This window comes from Hemitrygon akajei, chromosome 4 (assembly GCF_048418815.1).
Source record: "Hemitrygon akajei chromosome 4, sHemAka1.3, whole genome shotgun sequence".
In the NCBI taxonomy this organism is placed as follows: Eukaryota; Metazoa; Chordata; class Chondrichthyes; order Myliobatiformes; family Dasyatidae; genus Hemitrygon; species Hemitrygon akajei.
This window is the reverse complement of record NC_133127.1, coordinates 156099580-156121314: the sequence shown is the minus strand read 5'-3', so window position 1 is coordinate 156121314 and position 21735 is coordinate 156099580. Positions and strand designations below refer to the sequence as shown.

The 21735-nt window shown below is 40.9% G+C and overlaps 1 protein-coding gene across 3 annotated transcripts in view; it reads left to right on the top strand.

Moving 5' to 3' along the window:
- zdhhc20b (zDHHC palmitoyltransferase 20b) overlaps positions 1 to 21735 on the top strand; it is a 93586-nt gene that overhangs the window by 24180 nt on the left and 47671 nt on the right. For all 3 annotated transcript variants that reach the window (XM_073043708.1, XM_073043707.1, XM_073043709.1), the window contains 3 exons: positions 4063 to 4157; positions 13987 to 14107; positions 20813 to 20882. In XM_073043708.1, coding sequence (XP_072899809.1) covers positions 4063 to 4157; positions 13987 to 14107; positions 20813 to 20882 — 286 coding nt within the window. The remainder of the gene's footprint in view (positions 1 to 4062; positions 4158 to 13986; positions 14108 to 20812; positions 20883 to 21735) is intronic.

The following is a 21735-nucleotide window of genomic DNA, read 5'->3' as shown; positions in this document are numbered from 1 at the left end:
TCCAATTTCTAAATGGACATTGAACCCATAAACACTACCTCACTACTTTTTTATTTCAATTTTTTTGCACTAATTTAACTATTCCGTTTTTATATATATATATATATAATGTCTTCTTTTCCTCTATTGTGTATTGTATTGTATTGTACTACTGCCGCAAAGGTAACAAATTGGTTTTTAAAATGATTCAGATTCTTTTTTTTTCCTATTTGTATGTGCACAGTTTGTTGTCTTTTGCACACTGGTTGTCCGCCCTGTTGTGTGTGGTCCTTCATTGATTGTATTATGGTTGTTAGATTTATTGAGGTGCCTACAAGAAAATGAATTTCAGGGTGGTATATGATGACATATATGTACTTTGATAATAAATTTACTTTGAACTTTAAAGATTGTCGTAAGACTGTTTTCAAGACCAGTCTCTGAGACAGTCCTTCTTTTGCCAAAGACTTAATGAAATGATCATTTGACATTTAATTTCAGTAGTTAAGTTTGACATCATGAATGTCAGGCAGGACGTGTTCTACCTCTAGAGGCACCGTCTTTTAAATCACTTCCTGTGTGTGTTAATTTGGATTTCAATTTGGAGCACGTTAGGTAGAAAGACATCCATCTCCTTCCACTCTTTATTTGCCCTTGAAACAGCAGTATCTGCAAGTCTTAAGCTTACTTAATTTACTTAATATTGTTTCACAAAGTTTTCTCATTAAAAACCCTGAAGAAAGCTTCTGGCTCAAGTGATTTTGAGGTGTTTAATTGCTTTGTACACAACACACTGCAAAGGTAGTAGGGTGATGTTTAGTGAGGCCTTAGTAGCAAATAGAAATTCAGCAATGTACTATAAGTTCCTGGGATATTCTGGCAGAAGATAAGACTGGTGCTAGAATCTCTTCTTTGTCAAAGCTATTGAGACTTTTTTTTGTGGCTTATTTTAATATCTTGATATTAATACATCTTTGAGAACCATTAAAATCACTTTTATTAATCCTTTATGGTTTTTAAAAGTAGTGCATTAAAACACTTTCTAATTTAAAATTAAATAATTCAAAAAAATAAATAACTCGTCTTTTTTCCTCCTGTTTACCAGAGAGAGAATCTCCACTCATTTGAACGCTTACACTCAATCAGTGGCTTAGAATAGGAAAGACAAATTTCCTAGTCTGTTCTGTATAGCCATGGAGCACTGCAGCAGATGCTCTGGCATCTGTCACTCAGTAATCTTAGACTTACGGTAGGTTTACACAAATCTGGCACATGCTAACCTAGAAGCAGCTGAATCTCAGCAGATTCCTTTAAAACCTCAGCACCATTTGGCCCATGGGGATTACTCTATTTTATCTAGTCTCCAAAAGCTGTAGTGCTCTGATGTATCCATGTTTAAATTCAACTCTTTCAATGTTGCTTTTTTTTTTGTATTTACTTTGACATATATCACCATGATATCAGTCTAGAAATATGAGTTGTAAAGATAGGAAAACACTTTGATGCTGGATGCAATATTTTGAAAAAATTTAGGTAAAATTTTAACATGTTTTATAAATAATTATACAGGTCAAAAGCTAAAGTTCTTGATCCACATATGGTGTATTTTCATACATTACATTAAGCTTGTTAAAAGCTGTGAAAAATTCTCATGAGATGAAGAAGGGTAAATTATGTTTTGTGATTGTAGTTAGTAATCATTGGGTTAATGTAAAGTCATCAATGAGACACTGAGACCACAACCAATCTCATTTCCTAAAGTAGTTGAGCCATGTAAACCAACTTCATATGTTATTCCATCTGTCAAAACCACTTTTTAATCCAAAATATTGATGAAAGGCATGGATAACTCTGGGCGAATGTTTTCAAAATCAGTTACATCCTAAAATATTTGCCCTCTAATCATCTTTGTGTTTGAGATACAATGTACAATGTGCACAGGTTCTTTCTTAACACCAAGTTTGATATGTCCTGCTTAACTGTTGAATTACATGCATTTAATGGTTCTTGCATTAAATGATATTTAGTCTTAGACAAATATTTCTGTTAAACCTATCTCATTATTCTAATCTTTAAAAAATACTAATTGTGATCTGTGTTTTTCTTTGTATCACTTCCTCTAACCTCCATCAACCCCATATACTATCACTTCTGGGTCTAACTACCTCCACTTTAGTATTAGACTTTTTTTCTATTCTAGACTTTAATATACAAACATCAAAGAAAATTATATAATCAAATTCTTGTATCAACTGACCATGGGTTGTTATCCATCCTTGACTTCTTTCTCTGAAGCATTGTGCACTGTTCTCCTTCGGTGATTCTCTAATTTCGAATCTTCTGGTTTTCCATTCATTTGGTTTAATTCTTATCCAAATATATTTAAAGCACAGACATTTCTTCCCTTACCTTCATGGTCTTGCTTTGCTATTTTTATAATTTTCTCTATAACCATATTCCCCCCCCCTTCACATTATTTTGCTCTCCAGTTCTGACCCTCTTGTGTGTACTTTTGTACTCATCTGCGCAATGACATCATCTTCAGCTACTGTGTTTTCTCTTTAGGTTAGCTACCTCAGTCTACCATTGCTTCCATCTCACTCCAGTTTTTTGACAGAATCTACTACAGAAAAAGAACATTTTTGACAATGCTTGCAGTTCCTTCAATTTTTTCCTAGTTTGGGTAAAAAGTCATGTATAATTTGGTGAAGGTGGTAGAAAGGAAAGAAAATTGTTTAAGCATTTGGTGGAATAGGGAGTGTTTTTCTATTGACAATGTAAAGGAAAATTAAATATTAAACACTTGATAAATAATTAAAGCAGTAATCGACCCTTTGTGCCTGTTTCGCCAACTGGTGAGGTATAAGATCCTGCCTCATCTTTTAACTTGCTGCGATTCTGCACTGGCTTGGATTCCCTTAAGACCTAAAAATCTGTGTTGACTTGGTTCTTGAATATGCACAATGACTGGGAATTCCAACGCATCACTAACCTTTAAGTGAAGAATTTTTTCTTGAGTTTGTGCTGAATATTTTAGGGTTTTGGACACCCCATGGAGAGGAAGCCTTAGTATTCCACCAACCATCTCAAACATTGGGAGAATTTTGTTTTAGAATTCTGACCTCTCTAGTTCCTTTGAGGCTTCTGTTGGTCAGAGTTGACCATGGATATTACGTCTATTACAACTTTCTTCTTCCTAGGGGATATCAGATCTGTACACATTCTTACAACTACACACTCACCAGAGCCCAGTATAATTGCTGTAAGTCTACTCTTTTAATCTTCTTATGATAAAGGCAAACTTAAGCTTTACTTTTCACACTGTTTACAGAGTAGCATTCAGTGATTCATGTCCAAGGACACTCGGGTCCTCTGAACACCAAGGCTTCTCATTTTCTTACCATTTAAAAATAATTAACTATAGTATTTTCCTATCAAAACTGTATGGAGGGGTAGTTGGACCACATGAGCACCGTGTATAATTATAACCTGTTTTTAAAGAGGAGTATAATTGCATTGGATGCACTTCACTCTGGATTCCCAAGACAAGGTCATTAATTTATGTGGGACAATAGAATAGATTAGGTCTTTATTTATTGGAGTTTGGAAGAATGAGTGGGAATCTTATCAAAATACGTAAAATTCTGAGAGTTATCAGGCAGCACAGGCTGAGAGGTTGTTCCCCTCCATCCACATCCATCACCTCCCAATAAGGGAGAGTTTTTAATTAGTAAGGCTGTTTCAAATAAGGGTCATTCATTTAAAGGAAGAAAATTTTCTTCTCACAAAGCATGGTGAATATTTGTAATTTTGTACCCTGTGAAGGCGAGTCATTATTCAAGATTTAATTTAGCAGATAAGGAATTTAAATATGATAGAAATTGGGCAGGAATGTGGAGCTGAGGCACCACATTCAATAATATAATTTTATTAAAAGGTGGAACAAGCTCAGGGGTGTTTCGTGCCAAATGTATTGTGCATTTTTGTATACTTGTACAGCTTAGGCTCCAGAGAAAGCATATAATGAATAGGAATATGTTATATTTTTGCTAATTTTAAAATACTTCTTGTCATCTGTTTCAGTTGTATACCTTGTAGTGTTCCATCTGTCTTTTATCATGTTTGCGTGGTCCTATTGGAAGACTATATTTACGTCACCAGCCAGGCCATCAAAAGAGGTGAGTACTGCATTGCCAGAGAAGAGTTCTGGGTGAATTTCATTTTAAAGTTCTCAGAAATGATAATATTTAAAAACTTGAATACATTTGTTTTATTAAATACAGAGGCTGTGTTATACATTAAACCATAGCTCCTTGAATCCTCTGGGTTAACAAAAATGACAAGCTGATCATAAAAAGCTCATAATTCCAACACCCCACACTGCTCGGTTTTACCTCCTCCCCAAGATCCACAAGCCTGACTATCCTGTAGTTTCGGCCTGCTCCTGTCCCACTGAACTTGTATCTGCCTGCCTGAACTCCATTTTGTCACCCATATTTCAGTCCCTTCCTACCTACATCCTGGATACATCCCATGCCCTCGACCTCTTCAATAACTTCCAGGTCCCCGGTCCCGACTGCTTCATTTTCACCATAGATGTCCAATCCTTATACACTTCAATTCCCCATCAAGAAGGCCTCAAAGCCCTCCGCTACTTTCTTGACAATAGACCTCACCAGTTCCCCAACACCACCACACTCCTCCGGTTGGCAACACTTCACTTGTGAGTCTGTTGGGGTAATATATTGCATGCGGTGCTCCCAGTGCGGCCTCCTCTACATCGGCAAGACCCGACACAGATTGGGGGACCGCTTCGTCAAGCACCTCCGCTCCATCTGCCACAACAGACAGGGTCTCCCGGTTGCCACCCACTTCAACTCTGCTTCACATTCCCATTCGGATATGTCCATACATGGCCTCCTCTACTGCCATGATGAGGCCAAACTCAGGTTGGAGGAGCAACACCTCATATACCGTCTGGGTAGCCTCCAGCCCCTTGGTATGAACATTGAATTCTCCAACTTCCGGTAATTCCCTCCCTCTCCCTTCCACCATCCCACTTTCACTCTGCCTCCTCTTCTAGCTGCCTCTCTCATGATTCTGCCTTCTACTACTACCCATCGTGCTTTCCCCTTTCATTCATTCCTTCATCTCTCCGGCCTATCCCCTCCCTGCTTCCCCTCCCCCACCCCTTGATCTTTCCTCTGATTGGTTTTTCACCTGGCATCTTCCACCCTCCCCCCACCTTCTTTATAGGGCCCCTACCCCCTTCTTCTTCAGTCCTGACGAAGAGTCTCAGCCCGAAATGTTGACCGCTCGCTTCAACGGATGCTGCCCGACCTGTTGAGTTCATCCAGCTTGTTTGTACGTCTTGACAAGCTGCTCAGTTTCCCACTCCCATTTATTATATAGGTTGAATCAAAAATGCAACAAGTTGTCTGTATTCATTTTCTTTCTAGAGGTGGTGGTTATTCATTAATGATAATGGCTACAGCTTTAAAAAATGCATAATAGTCCCACTTTCTCCTCTTGCAATTTTACCTCCAATAAGTTAGATACTGTTAAAAAGTTTTTAAAACCTTATTTTAAGCAGCAATTATTGGCAAATTGATGTCATTGTTTTACTCTTTGCCTTTGTAAGTAAGTCAGAGTGAAAAGAAATATGAACAACATAATGAATCTATTATATCAAGTTACAATTTTAGATAAAAAATTATGTTACCCAGTATACTTTAAAATAGGTATAGCTAATCAATTTGGAAGGAGTATCAATGAACTATTAAGTACAACTGAAAAAAAGCTTCAAAAGTTCTATATTTTGGCCAAACAGATATAATATTTCAATATAATCTAATCTGTGTTTAGGAAACTTATTTTCCATGACTTTAATATATCAAAATAATATGCAGGTCTTTTTTTTTGTTACTATAGATAGTTCCCTAGATTAATATTTCACTTTTTCCTCCAGCTGCATCTATTCATGTCGTTGAACACCTATGTAGGAGAGCCATTTAAATGAGCAGTATTGTTATATTTTATATCTTTCAGTTTCTGGCATCTTGCTTTAAGAAGGCTGAGGCCCCAGGGATTATCTTTCCTTGTCAGAATTTAAGTAGAAAATTGCCCATTGATTCTTAAGTACAGTGCCTGTAATAGCGTGGACATGAGTGCATTTTTTTTTCTGTTTGAATGCCAATAAAACCAAAGGCTGAGATCCTTGAGGTGGCCAGCAATGTGATATAGGACATGGTATTTGGAAGATATTACCTGGCAAAATGTTTTGACAAAATAAGATTTAGGGATTCTTCTGGATGTTGTTAGTCGAGCACTGACTGGGACTTCTCTGTGACAATGGAGCATTCTTGGTTGGAGTAAAATTCTTTGAATGCTAAATTAATTCTGGGCAGCACTTAGACATCTATGGATGGATTCAGTTTCACAAAGGCAAATAAACAAAGTATTTGAGATTGTTCAGATGCGCTTGAGTTGTTCAGTTGTATAGCAATATTTTTCTGTTTGCTGCATCAAATACAGACACTTAGACCACGTTGCATGGGGCCAAGAGCCTTGGACAACTGTATCCAGAGATACCAGCCACGTGACAGACGCTCTGCCACCTGGCTGGTCGGAGGACACACCACATGCCAATCAACATTTGGTCCCTCCCAACTAATCAATGCACACCTAAATTATTGGTCACCTTAATTGGATTATCTCACCCAGCCCCATGCTATAAAAGGTGAGACATGTGCCTGGCTCGGTCTCTCTTACAGACCACCTCATTGAAGGTAAGTGCATTGATTTATGTTTGGGAAGGTCTATCATTTGTCCTGGTAAGGGAGCCGCAGCTATCCAAGGTCAAGGGGGATAGCTGTTGTAGTGCTTTTCCCTTGTTCTTTGTATGTGTAACTGTACCCTGTCCCCATACTGCTTTCTGTGTATTGTAGTTGCTTGTGTTGACCCGACTTCCCCTTGTAAATAAATTCCTTATTATTTAAACTGTGTGTGTCCAGGCCTGTACTGTTGAGACTCAAAGAACCAGTTATTTCCATTACAACATTTGGTGCTGCGGAGCAGGGTCTCATAAGTTTTGGCTGGACACAAGCACAGGGGATAATGTTCTGAAATAAGGGGAAGAAAGCCAGTGCAGGCACCCAGGATAAGATCCCCGGGTGGCCTGATGAAAGGGAGGGATTTGAGAGTCTGGCCAGCATGCTGGCAGACCACGGAAAACCAGTGGACTGGTCTGAGCAGTTAGAGCCCCGTGGAGAGAAGCTGGGCCATCGTGTGGTCTCCCTTCTGAAGGAATCAGGGTTCCCCAAAGCTAAGGGGAGTTGTTTGCGTCCCTGCTGAGACGCCAGGTTAGAATTACTGATCACCTGCAGCACTTGTGTGGTCAGAAGGACAGGGAAATTGAAGACCTCAGTCAGCGTTGTTGCACGCTGAAGGAAGCAGCACAGGCTGCCCAGGCCCGAGCCAATGATCTTGAAGTTAGGGGAACTGAACTTGCCTGTCGCCTCATAAAACTTCAGCAGGTCAGGGCAGCCCATCGGTCTGGCTGGCAGCCGGACCCATTAAAGATTTGAGCCTTAGTCCAGTGCGGCGACAAGCTGGACGCATGGCTGGGGGATGGGGACATCTGGCTGGATAGTGACGACGAGGGGGTGCCCGAGGAGCTAAGGTCCCACAACCACCCTTCCCCCTTCTCACCCGAGCTCCAACATGCCCGACCCGTCACCACACGGTCCCAGGTTCACCGCAGGGAGGAAGGGGACAAGGGGGAGACGCTCGGACCTTCCCCTAGTCACTGCAAGACCACGGAGACCCGGGACTTCTCCCCCAAGGAGCTGACCCAACTGGCGGATCGGTTCCGCCAACGACCAGGCGAGCACCTCGCGGCCTGGCTGCTCCGGCTGTGGGATGAGGGGGGCCCCAACCTCAGCCTCTCCCATCAGGAGGCAAGTGCTCTGGGAAGCCTCTCTGACCAGCAGAGCATAAACAATGCGCAATAAACCCTGTGGGATCAGGTAGTGACCGCGGTACGAGCTCACTATCCCACACTTCTGGAGTAGGATCTACACGGGCGCCTGCAATGGGGTACGGTCAGTGAGGGCACCCGGGTTATCAGGGAATGGGCACTGGTCAATGGCATCTATCAAGGTGCCTGCGACCATAACTTCCTTGAAAACACACGAGTGACCGGTGCCCTAGCGGGATACTTGGTCACTACCGCACGCCCCAATCTGAAGTCTGCAATCCTGCCCCTCATGGCACCAGCCAGCGGTAGGACCATACGGGATGCCATCACCCTCCTGGAGGGATTAGAATATATGCAGAGGGGGGCACCTATGCAGGTCCGGAAGACCAAGACAAGGACCCTAGACACTATCCCTCTCAGATATACACGCAGGGAGCTGTACACGAACCTGCTGCGTGCAGGGGTGGATCGTAACCAGATAGATGGCATCCCCACCCCCAACCTATATGCCCTGTGGAAGGAGCATTGCAGGGGGAAGACTACTTACAAAAAGACCACCCACACCGAGCCACCCTCCGCGCCTCCCCTACCTGAAACTGTCTCGAAGGCCTTCGAAGCAGAACTCGGACAGCTCATCAGGCAGAAAATGTCCCACCTCCACCAGCAAAGTGCCTCACCCCCAGCGTGGCAGCCCTCTTCCCCCCTCCCATAGGATGAAGGCCAGGGCCCCCGGACGCATTTGCTCTCTCGCCCTTTCCCGTCCAGGGGACCTGAGGCCACATATACCCGTTACAGTACATTGGGGAAAGGGAAACACACAGAGGTGGATGGCGCTTGTCGACACAGGCACCCAGCACACGATTATCCCAGGCAATCCTGCCTTATGGAGGGGTACGGACATGCAGATAGAGGGATTGGGGGGGCTCCCTCTTACCCGCCAGGGAGGTCACACTTCGCCTAGCCATAGGCAACCATTCCCCCAGACGTGTACGTCCTTATTGCCTCCTCGCCGGAATGTATCCTCGGGATCAATGTTTTAAAGGGACAATCACTTGAAACAAACAGAGGCAAGTTCACCTTCGGCATCGCGCAAGCCACTATTGTCGTCGGGGCAGCTAAGTGGGAGCGAATTGTTATTCCCCCACCCCCAAAGATCATTTGTAACAGTCAGTACAGAGTGCCGGGGGGGTGCCAAGAAATCGCAGACTCCATTCAAGCCCTGTTATGGGAGGGAATTATTAGAACTGCTGCCTCGCCTTTCAATAGCCCCATTTGGCCCATCCGAAAGAAGAACGGCTCCTGGCGGATGACCGTTGATTATAGGCAATTGAACAAGGCTGCACCCCCCCTCACCGCTGCTGTACCTAACATTGTCACCCTTATTGAAGACATCGCAGGTCGTCCCCATAAACCCTGGTACGGCTGCTGCTTTCCAGCATATGTGGTGCCCTTCATCCACCCCCGTGAATGACCTTGGGGAGCATCCGGCGTACAGTGGCCACCGGGACAAGAGGGCCATTACAGAGGCAGAGAGGTTCTGGATGATAGCCTTCCCAGTTATGGTACGGCCCAGCTGTCCCGGGAGGTGATCCAGATGACCAGTGTGCTCGAGACTCTGGCCAACGAGACGGCAGTGGCACTGCAACACACGGAGGATGCCCTCACCCAAACGGCGGCAGAACTGACAGCTGTCAGGATGGTCGCCCTGCAGAACCGAATGGCACTGGACTACCTACTCGCTGCTGATGGTGGAATGTGTGCAGTGGTTGGTAAGGAATGTTGTACCTTTATCCCTGATGAGTCCAGCAACATCACTCACTTGGTTGCTCACATTCGGGACTCGGTGGCTAAAATTCAAATATCAAGGGACCAGCTCCTCCAGCACAACACCTCATGGGGCAATTGGTGGCCATTTGGGTCCCTAGAAGGGTGGTGGGCAACTGTCATTCACTGGTCCATCGCACTCATTCTTGTTATCATAGCCATTTTTATACTATGTTGCGCATGCCAGCTGATTAAGAGTGTCTCTACATTTACTTAACTGCTTAAAAATGGTTATTTCTGGTATATGCGATATTGTTTCATCCTCTTATGTTTGCTGGCTATGTGGTGCGTCTTCCGAGGGGTGGAGTGTATCCAGAGATACCAGCCACATGACAGATGCACTGCCACCTGGCTGGTCGGAGGACACACCACATGCCAATCAACATTTGGTCCCTCCCAACTAATCAATGCACACCTAAATTATTGGTCACCTTAATTGGATTATCTCGCCCAGCCCCATGCTATAAAAGGTGAGACATGTGCCTGGCTTGGTCTCTCTTACAGACCACCTCATTGAAGGTAAGTGCATTGATTTATGTTTGGGAAGGTCTATCATTTGTCCTGGTAAGGGAGCCGCAGCCATCCAAGGTCAAGGGGGATAGCTGTTGTAGTGTTTTTCCCTTGTTCTTTGTATGTGTAACTGTACCCTGTCCCCACACTGCTTTCTGTGTATTGTAGTTGCTTGTGTTGACCCGACTTCCCCTTGTAAATAAATTCCTTATTATTTAAACTGTGTGTGTCCAGGCCTGTACTGTTGAGACTCAAAGAACCAGTTATTTCCATCACAACAACGACGTGGTCTGATTTTGCAAAATACCAGAATAATATAGATAAGTATCCATGAGTTTTTGGACCCCTGACCTAATGACAACTGTTAGCTGGTTCCACTTACTTATTTTCCTTGTTTGATGTATTGTAGGCCCTGATCAAATCTAGTATACTGCCAGATCCCTGGAATACTTCCAGAACTTGATCCCTATGGTCAAATTTTATGTACATTATTGGTAGGAGAAATTTAAAATAGTGTTTAAATGCAAGCAAGAGACTTATAAATTTGTCGGAAATAGTCTCTTGTCAGAAGTTTCTATATGTATATAAAAAGACAAAGAAAGTGAGTGTAAATGTATGTTCCTTAAAGACAAAAGTGAATTTATAATGAGGATAAGGAAGAGGCTGAGCAACTAAACTACTACTTTGTGTCTACTTTCATGAATGATTGAGATGGTGACCACTGGTTGTAATTGTTCCAGTGGCTACTGAGATAGTGAGCATTGATCCTGTGAAATGAAGCTCAGCAAATGTGTCTTTACTACTGACAGAAGAAGAGAGAAAACAAGAACTACCAATGTGTTAGAGTGATGTTGGTGGTTGGGAAAATGCTGAAATCTGTAACGAAGAATATGATGACCAAATATTTATAAAGAATAACAGAGTCCGTTTAGATTTTTAAAGGAAAATTTAGGTTCAACTGAACAATCTACTGAAATGCTTTGAAGATGTGACTAGAATAAGGGTGGTCACCAAAGGGTGCTGTGCATTTGGATTTTCAGAAGGCCTTTGATAAGGTTAGACTACAGAGATCTGAGGAAGTGTATTTATATGTGTTGAGAATTGCACAATGCCAAAGCTGCCTGAGAAAGATGGGTACAATTACAATATTTAAAAGGCATTTGACTAGGTACATGGATAGAAAAAGTTTTGAGGGATATAGGACAAATGCATGCAAAAGGAGCTAGCTCAGCTAGGCACCTTGATCAGCATTGTTGATTTGGGCTGACAAGCATATTTCTGTATTATATGACTCTAAATGTGGGAATAAATTACCTTCCTCCAGTTAGCAGGCTGTGCTTGATGGGATACCATAGAGATGACTGCTTGGGGCCACAACTGCAGAAAATGGAGTCTGGATTCACTAGATCTCACATAATCAAGCTGCTGAAACTGGAAGTAGGGTGGGAAGTTGGAGATGCATCTCTGTCAAAGGAGGTGTAAGGTGCTCATTCCCTCTGCTAGCCTTCAGGTCACCCTTGGGCAAGGTGTAGCACTTGCCTAGGGTCAGGATCACGTGAAGCCATGGGAGCAGGTGGTGGATGGTCGTATGACCAGCTGGTGCATATCACAAGTCCTGGTTATGCGACCCCTAATGCCAGGCAGACAATTGCTGAAAGGTATTAATAATGCTGGGATCACCTGTCTTGTAAAGTCTCTGCCCAGAAGAAGGCAATGACAAACCACTCCTCTAGAACAATTTGCCCAGAACAATCATGATCGCCCACGTTGTACGACACGGCACATAACGAACAAACGAAGCTGGAAGATGTTGCTGCAGCTGATCGTGCATAGGTCAACCTGATGCTATTAAGTGGGTAAGAATGTCAAAAGGGCTACTCAGCAATAATTTCAAACAAGCCATCATAGAAAAATCTCAATGGCTGCTGAAATCTTCTCCACTATCTTGCCTGCTTCACCAATGATTTTCCTTTAAACATAAGGTCAGAAGTGAAAATGGGTATTATTTGCATTGTACAGTTCTACCTGTGGCTCCTCAGATAATGAATTAGTCTGTGCTTACATGCATTAGTATCTAGAGAATATTTTACTGATGCTTGATGAATGGCAAGTAATGTGTGTGCTACACAAATTCCAGGCCTTCAATACGAGAGCCAGATCTCTTACTTGATTCTTGGATCATGGCTGCTTGTGGGAGGATGAATGTCAGAGTTGTATTTTAGAAACATACATTGATAATACATGTACTTTGGACTTTGAGCATACTGTTCAAGTGCCACCGCACTTACTGTAAACATTCACACCACTGCTGCCAGTGCACAATAGATGTAGTGTATACCATCTGGATGTCAAGATCTCTTTTACACTATACCTCTTTCAAACGCACAACTTCTACCAAATAATTTGAGGTCCAAAAGGATAAGGGGAAACTATACTTGAATGTCCCCACTTTCAAATTCCCCATAATGTCATACACAAATTAGTTTATGGAATGTGGGCATCAGTGGCAATACTAGAGTCAATGGGTGTCGATAGCAGATAGAATAAATGAAGTTTCAGTGAAGTGCACCACTTTGTTCTGGATAGTGTAGAGCCTCTTTGGTGTTATTGAAGATGTTCATCTCGGCAAGTGAAGAGCATTCTGCTACATTCCTAACTTGTGTTTTACAGCATGATAGCACATGTAATTCTTGCCTCTGTCTACAAGGAGATTAGACGCCCCGCCCCCAGTAACTGCGTGATTTTCTTCCAGGTGCTCAGATTTCCTCCCACATTACAAGACATACTGGTTAGTAAATTAATTGGGCACTTGGATGTAATTGGGCAGTATAGGCTCATTGGACCAGAAGGGCTTGTTAACGTGCTGCATCTCTGAATAAAAATAGTGTTTAAAAAGATGGTGAAAAGGCTTTGGGGTGTCAAGAAAAGAGTCAGCCTCTGCAAAGTTAAAGTTTCTGACCTGTTGTAGATAGTACCTTTTGGCCAGTTCAGTTAAATTACTGGTTATGATGACTCTTTTGTTCATGTCAGGGGTATTAGAAGATAATGTAATTAAATATGAAGGCCTTTATAGCAAGAGAACTTGACTGAAGGAGCAAGGATGTTTTGCTGCAATGGTACATGAGGGAAACCAGACTGACACCATTATGTGCAATTCTGGTTTCTTTACTTGAGGAAGAATAATCTTACTATGTATTGGCAGGAATGATGTATAAAATGAAATTGGTGTTAATAGCTTATATTCGCTAGAATTTAGAAGAATAAAAGGGAATCTTAAAGATTCAATGTTTCAGGGTAGGAAATTCGTTAATCCCCATCCAGTCCTACAGTATGTGCACAGTTGTAACTCACCTGTAAACATATCTAGAATAGTGGTTGAGTCAAAATAAGTGAATGCTGACAGATTGGAGAAAATAACATTATATTGTCCACATTAATAATACTTCAATAATAAATCTGAATCAATTATAGCAAATCCATTGGGGGGGGGGAGGGGGGGATGTCCTCAGCAGGAAAGTGCTAAAATTGGATTATTGCTTTAATGAGTGAATCTAGCATGTTTTGTAGCTGAATGATTCATCATACTACGTACTAAAGTTGAATCTATGATGAAATTACTGGAATTGCTTCTTTCCCACACATGAAACAATTGTGGTGGAAATCAGTATTTAATATAATCAATTTCTATTTTGCAGTTCAGCTTGATAAAATCTGATAAGGAACAATATGATCAAGAAGAGAGGCCAGAAACACAGCAAGAAATTCTCAGAAAAGCAGCCAAAGACTTACCTGTTTACACCAGAACTGCAAATGGAGGTAATCTGAACTTCAGATAATTATGAGTTTAATTGAATTAATAATAAAATAGATTTTAAATAGTCATTGTTTCTAAAATCAGGCACTGCATTATTTTCACAAATCTCTTTGCTTAGGTGTCAATAGCTTGCATCTGTATTTTTTCTTCTGATGAAAAGTTACTAATGCACTGAAGTTCAAGAGAAAATATTCTTCCAAACTAATTAATCACTGATCCTCAGGTTACAGGATCATTACTGCTGTATATTGACTATCACTTGGAAGTTCAGCAGGTAGACTGTTTTATTCATAAGGGAGATTCATTAATATCAGTGATGTGTCCAGAATAGGCCTGTATTAAGAAATGTACCTTATTTTGTCATCTGTCTGAAATAGAAAAGTCTGCTGAAAAAGCTTTGCGGTGATTCTTGCAGGATTTTTGTGAAAAGTTTTCGTCTTCAGTTAAGGCATCTTTCATCATGTAATGTGGCATTCCTGGTTGGATAGAACTGCTGTACCAAACAACATTGCAACAGAGGCAAATTCCTCCACCATTTTGTTCGTGTTGTTTGAGATTTCCAGCATCTGCAGATGTTCTCATGTTTGTGATTGTGACATAGGTTGTTTTACGACTGGATACCTGTAATTAGTGGTGTTCCACAGGAAATGGTGCTGGGGTCCTTCGATTATAATATATGTAAATGATTTTGATATGGGTGTCGGAAGCACGCTCAATAAGTTCACGTATGGCGTAGAGATTAGTGGAGTTCTTGATAATATGGAGGGTAGTCTTAGGTTGCATGATATGTCAGATAGAGTTTAAACTAAATAAATGTGAGGTGATGCATTTTTGAGTACTAATGAAACTAGGACATACTTCATGAATGGTAGAGTCCTAGGAAATATTAAGCAACGAGGCTCTTGATATACAAGTTCAGATATCCTTGGAGGTGGCAGCACAAGTAGGTAATGTGGTTAAGAAGACATATGGAATATTAATAAGGGCACTGAATACAAGAGCTGGGAGGTTAAGCTCCAACTTACTAGTTAGACTTCAGCTGGAGTAATGTATGCAGGTCTGTTCACTGCACTATAGGAAATGGTATAGCACTAGAGAAGGTGCAGAGAAGATTTACCAGGATATAATGTGTAATGGATATTTCAGTTATGAGGAACAACTGGAAAGACTAGGTCTGATTCCTTGGTAAAAATCATTCAGCTATATAAAAATATACGGGGTAAAGAGTGACTAGCATTGACAGCCCCTGATTTATTTGGTAGGATGATGGGACCAGAGCATCAGGTCAAAAATTGGAGGGATTGAGAGGAAGGTAGATGTCATCCCCAGTAATTCTGTAGAGGAGGACAAGGAAGAGCAAGGTAATATACAGTATTGTGAAATAGTCTTAGATATATATATGTGTGCAGGTTCAGGGAGTGATGCAGATACACCCAGCCCTGAGACACAGGGCAGGGTCATTTGATTACCAACAATTGGTTTATTGATCGTTGCAGAATGTCTCTCTGCTGCTTCCTGCTCCATCCCCTCCCCACTCCCCATTTCCCACTCTTTGTCCACAAGAGACCCATATTAGAATCAGGTTATCATCATTCGTAGTCATGAGATGTGTTTATTGCAGCTACAGTAGAGTACAATACATAAAAGTGCTACAGTACTGTGCAGAAGTCTTAGGCACCCTAGCTATATATGTGCCAAAGACTTTTGCACTGTCTTGTATAAAATGGGAGGGACAGGGAAGTGTGTTTATTTTTAATGTTAGTAGTATTAAGGTTAAAGGTGATAAATTTAAAGCATGGATCAGAATATGGAAATATGGTCATTACAGAGACCTGGCTGAGAGAGGGACAGGGCTGAATGCTTATGGATTTGATGTTTTCAAAAAGATAGAGCAGGATTTAATGGCAGGGTTAGGGAGAAGTTGCACAGGAACAATATCATAACTGCATGCAGAGGGGAAATAGGGGGGACTTCATTCACTGAGTCTGTATGGGTAGAACTCAAAAATAATAAAAGATGCAAGCACTCTGACAAATGCTACAGAGTTCCCGATGGCCACATGAACATTGAGGAGGTGACATGTGCACGGGTTAGGGAAGTGAGCTAAAATGCAGGGTTGTTGTCATGGGTGATTTCAACTTCCTCAATATAACCCAGGATGCAGAAGGTTTAGACAGGGCAAAATTTCCTACTTCCCGTCTTGGGTGCATCCAGGAAGATATCTTAAATCAGTATATAGATAGTCCAACCAGAGAAGGGGCCATTCTAGACCTGGTGTTGGAAAATGAGCCCAGATGATCTTTCAGGGGAGAATATTTAGGGAACAGTGACAGATTCTTCAGCTTTAATATGGCTATGAATTGGATAAGTCAGGACTTTGCGGGAGAGTATTAAATTGGGGCAAGGCAAATTACAAGAATAGTAGATAGGAAGTAGGAAGTGTTAATTGGGAACACCTAGTTTTGGGCAAGTCCATATCTGATGTGGAGAGTGTTTAAAGTTTAACTGCAAGTGAGTACAGGGCAGTAAGAAGGAAAGACAAGGATGACAACTTAACGGAATTTTGAATTACAAAAGAGGTGATGAATTTAGTCAAGAAAAAGGAAGCATATGTGAGGTTTAGGAATCTAAAAATCAAACTGAGCCCTTGAGGATTGCAATGAGCAAGAACTCAAAGAGAGCATCGAGGGCCTTGAAAAGTTCTTGCCAAGTAGGATTAAATAGAATCCCAAGGCATTCTATACCATGAGAGCAAGACAATAACAAGAAAGGGTTGGACCACACAAGGATAGGGGAGGTGAGATCATAAATGAGTCCCTTGTGTCAGTGTTTACCAAGGAGGACATTGATGGTGGTGCAATCAGTGTGGAACATGCTATTATGCCTTTTGAGGTAAACAAAGCGGTAATGTTGGGTCTCTTGAAGTAAGTTAAGATGGCTGTGGCTCCATTGCCTAATAAGACATACTCCAAATTATAGAAAAAGACCATAGAGATCCATATTGGAACCTCTCCTATTTTTTAATATATATATATATATATATATATAAATGACTCAGGGATAAAAAACATGGATGGGTAGGTTTGTAAGTTCACACATGATAACAAAGATTGGTGGTGGTGTGGTTTAGAGGGTGCAAAAGAGGTTTACCATCTGCTATAAGGTTGGACAAACCTGAATTGTTTTCTCTGAAGCAGGGGAGACTGAAGAGACCTAATGAAAGATGAGAGAAGAGAGGCATAGATAGGTTCTTTAGCTGTTTTTTTTTTCAGGTTCAGAATGTGTAACATTAGAGGGCATTATTTTAAGGTGAGTGGGCAAAAGTTCAAAGGAGTTGTACAGGGCAAGTTTTTTTTATACACAGAGTGCTGAGTGCCAGGAATGTGCTGTCGGTGCAGAAATGAGGAATTTCTTTAATCAGAGAATGGTGAATCTGTGGAATTCATTGCCACATGAAGCTGTGGAGGCCAAGTCAATGGGTATATTTAAAGTGAATGTTGATAGGTCCTTGATTAGAAAGGGCATCAAAGAGTACAGGGAGAAGGTAGGAAAATAGGTTTAGAGGGAAACTAAATCAGCCATGATGGAATGGTGGAGTATACTCTGCGGGCCAAATAGCCTAATCCTGCTCCTGTGTCTGATAGAGGTAAATACATTAAAGACCTTTAAGAGGTGTATTGGCCGGCTGGTGGCACAATGGCATCAGAGCCGGACTCCGAGCGAAGGCTTCCAAGTTCGTATCCAAGTCGGGCCACTCCCGAGTACGCTTTCCATCCGTGCCAGGTGGAGCGTCAGGCTAGCCACTCGGCCTCGTAAAAAATACAAGGGTCGAGTCAGGAACGTTCATATCGTGACCCAGTTAATCTGAAAGGAGACCAATCCTGACACTACACGCCAGACAAGAATGGCTGACTGTCTGGTGCAACACGCTAAAAAAAAAGAGGTATATGAGCCTACAGAGAATAGAGGGATATAGACATTGTGTAGGCAAAAGGGATTAGGTTTAATTTGGCTTTTAATTACTAGTTTACTTAGTTAGGCACAGCATCATGGCCAAAGGCCAGTTCCGGTTCTGTTTTGTTCTGTGTTCTATGTTAGATAGGATATACAGTGGATTCTGGTTAATTGTGGCAGCCACTAATTTGGGACATCTCTTAAAGAACAAAAACTAATCAAGAAAATAGCCCAGATCCCTTCATTTACTTGGGATGGAGCATCAGTTTTGAATTGAATTGACTTTATAACTTACATGCTTCATATACATGAGGAGTAAAAATCTTTACATTACGTCTCCATCTAAATGTGCAATGTGCAATTTATAGTAATTTATAATACAACCCTGAGATTCATTTTCTTGTGGGCATATTCAGTAAATCCAAGAACAATAATAGAATTAAAGGAAGACTGCACCAACAAGGCGGGCAAGCAACCAATCAAGAACATTGGTTCCATACCAGGCTGAGATACAACCAGGCAAATATGCTTTCCGGCACTCATTTATACAAGTTTGTCAAAGTATTAGACGTCATGCCAATTCTTCACAAGCTTCCAAGGAAGTAGAGGAGTTACCATGCTTTCTTTGTAATTGCACTTGCGTTTTGGACCCAGGACAGGTCCTCTGAAATGATAACACCGAGCAATATAAAGTTACTGACCTTCTCCACCTTTGATCCCCCAATGAGTACTGGCTTGTGAACCTCTGATTTCCTCGTCCTGATGCCAATTATCAGCTCTTTGGTCTTACTGACATTGAGTGGGAGTTTGTTGTTGTGGCACCACTCAGCCAGATTTTCAATCTCCCTCCTATGTGCTGATATGTGAATACCATTGATTCAGCCAATGCCAAGAAATAGAAGGCAAGGGGCCAGATGCTAAAAGATAGGAATCATATGGATAGTAACTACTAGTTTCCATATATATTAGATTTACTCTTAAAAGAAAAGTGGAGGGCTATGTGAGAGGGATGCATTAGATTGATTTTAGACTAGGTTAAAAGGTGGGCCAACATAAAGGGCCAAAAGACCTGTACTGTTCAATGTTCTGTATTCTTTCTCATGCATATCAGATGAGAACAACAGATGATAACTTAAAGTTTAAATATAATTAATTATTCACATGAGTGTTTACTAGTCCCTAAACTGAAGGGCTCTGTGATAAAAGAATGCTCTTAACTGTCTTGCTGACTAAGAACAAACCTGTATGTTGTAATTAGTCACATGTCGCATTAGTAGCCACAGTCAACTTAACCCATGAATTGGTTTGAAAAAAATCATTAATGACTATCAAAACCACACTCCTGCTTTTGTTTGTTATCAAAGCTTTAAAGGACTTTGAATATTTGGACATTCAAGTGTGTACAAATGATTAAAATGATTGAAAATAATTCATTAATCTACATTAATAGATTAAGCAATTAAAATTATTAATGCAAGTAAAATTAAAATAGTAATAGCCTTTTACCAATCCAATTCCCTGGCAGTGTTGCCAGGACTAATGTTTGTAGATTCATTGGGCAGATTCCCCAACATAAATGGGGAATCCAGAAAAGTGAAACTTAGAGCATCTGCTAGCAAATCCCCGTACTATATAAATAGAAATATTTTAAATAAAAGTCTTACAGACCACCTTTATAAACTGAGTTCTTGCCACCAATTTCATTGCTGTTCACAATTATCTGTAGTTAAACCAGATACTGTCACTCACTATTCTCTTCAGTCTTGAATTTCCAAAGTCATTGTATCTCATAGAATGTCTGATTTTTTTTCTTCCTTTGTAACACTGGCAACTCCAACAGAGCTTTTGCTGGAATCTTCATTTATCACTGTAGCATCCCCAGACTTGACTGGCAGTGCCTGACTGCTGAAACCCTACTCTTTAATAGATATCACCCTGTTAGGGTGGAAAGAATAGTAAATAACTAATCACAATTTTATTAATATTAGGTAGTTTTTTTTTGCTTTATGTGAGAAAGAAAAGTCATTAAAACTTTAGGGATCGTACTGGATATTTCAAATTAGGTGCATTGTCTAACAGATGTAAAGAAACATTAGCCAACCAATGACCTGAAAGGAACATGTTCCTCTTCTGCATCTCAGCTTCATTTCTTTGAATGCTTTGTTTATCTATTTTGAATTGATCTCATTCAATGCTGTATTGTGAGAAATGCAAAATAAAGCGCATCATTAGTGACAAAATGGCGGTGTCTGTTGAAAAAAATGCAGCAAGCATTTAAGAGAGAAGCAGTGATCATGCTTCTATATCTAGATGAAAAGACCCAATATAATTTTTCTAGGATAATGTTTAATCATAAAAAATGTTGAATTGGCTACGAAGGATGCATTGTCCTGAATCTAGTATGATGATAAGATATAACTAGAAATCTATTAAATATTGCATGTATTTCTTGACTGAAGTAATTTTATTCAAATTTAAACACACAGAACTACATGCAATATTTAATAGGGGCAACATGGTAACAGCAGTTAGTGTAGCACTATTACAGCACCAGCAACTTGAGTTCAATTCCACCAGTGTTTGAAAAGAGTTTGTACATACTACTTATGACATTGTGGGTTGCCCCAGTTTTCTCCAGCATTCCAAAGATGTGAAGGTTAGTGGGTGAGTTCGTCACTTAGGTGTAAATGAGTACTGCGGGCTTGTGAAGGATTTATTACCATGCTGTATTTCTAAACAACTTTTATTTTCAGCCATCAGGTACTGTGATCGTTGCCAAGTAATTAAACCTGACCGATGTCATCATTGTTCTGCCTGTGACATGTAAGTTGATTGTGTCCATTTGAAAGTTCAGAGGTTTTAGTATTCAGAAGAAACATTTGGAAATTTGTCGCCTGTCATCCTACACACTGGGGCAATGTTGCACAGTTTCTCTAATACCGATCAAGCTGTGCTGCATTTATTTCCAACATTTTGAAATAGATGGAGTGTTGAAATGTAGATTCATCTATCTTATTCTCTGCAGGGGTGTCAAACTCATTTTAGGTCACGGGCCGGATTGAGCAAAATGCAGCTTCATGCGGGCCGGATCAGTTGGACGTGTGCGAACGCAGCTTTCGTTGCCTCCGTTTTTTCAGCCTGCTCTCATGTGTCTCAGTCTCTGCTATAACTACAAAGTGTTTCACTTTACAAATTCCGTTTCTTATGAAGAAGACTGCCGAATAAACACTAAAAACCCTGAAAACCTGGTACCTGAATAAACTCAGCATTAGCCATATCATACGCCATAGGTGCTTCGATTACTGGGGCCAGCTTTAATAGTAATTAGATATTATCTCGCGGGCCAAAGATAATTCCACCGCGGGCCGGATTTGGCCCGCGGACCTTGAGTTTGACATATATGCTCTACAGGATAAATTCTTTTTTTTTAAACAATATTTTTATTGAATTTTACATATATTTCACATATACAGATAATTATAATAATTGAACTAAATAGTGAAACGTCATCATGTTTTTCACAATCGTGAAAGGAAAAGAGGTATAACATTTCACAAACTTCACATATTTAATAAAGAAATAAAAGAAAAACACATCGGAAAAAAAACCATAGAAGCATTCAACAACACACCGCTATTTCAAAATGACTGTGCACCTTGACATCCAAGAAACTCCA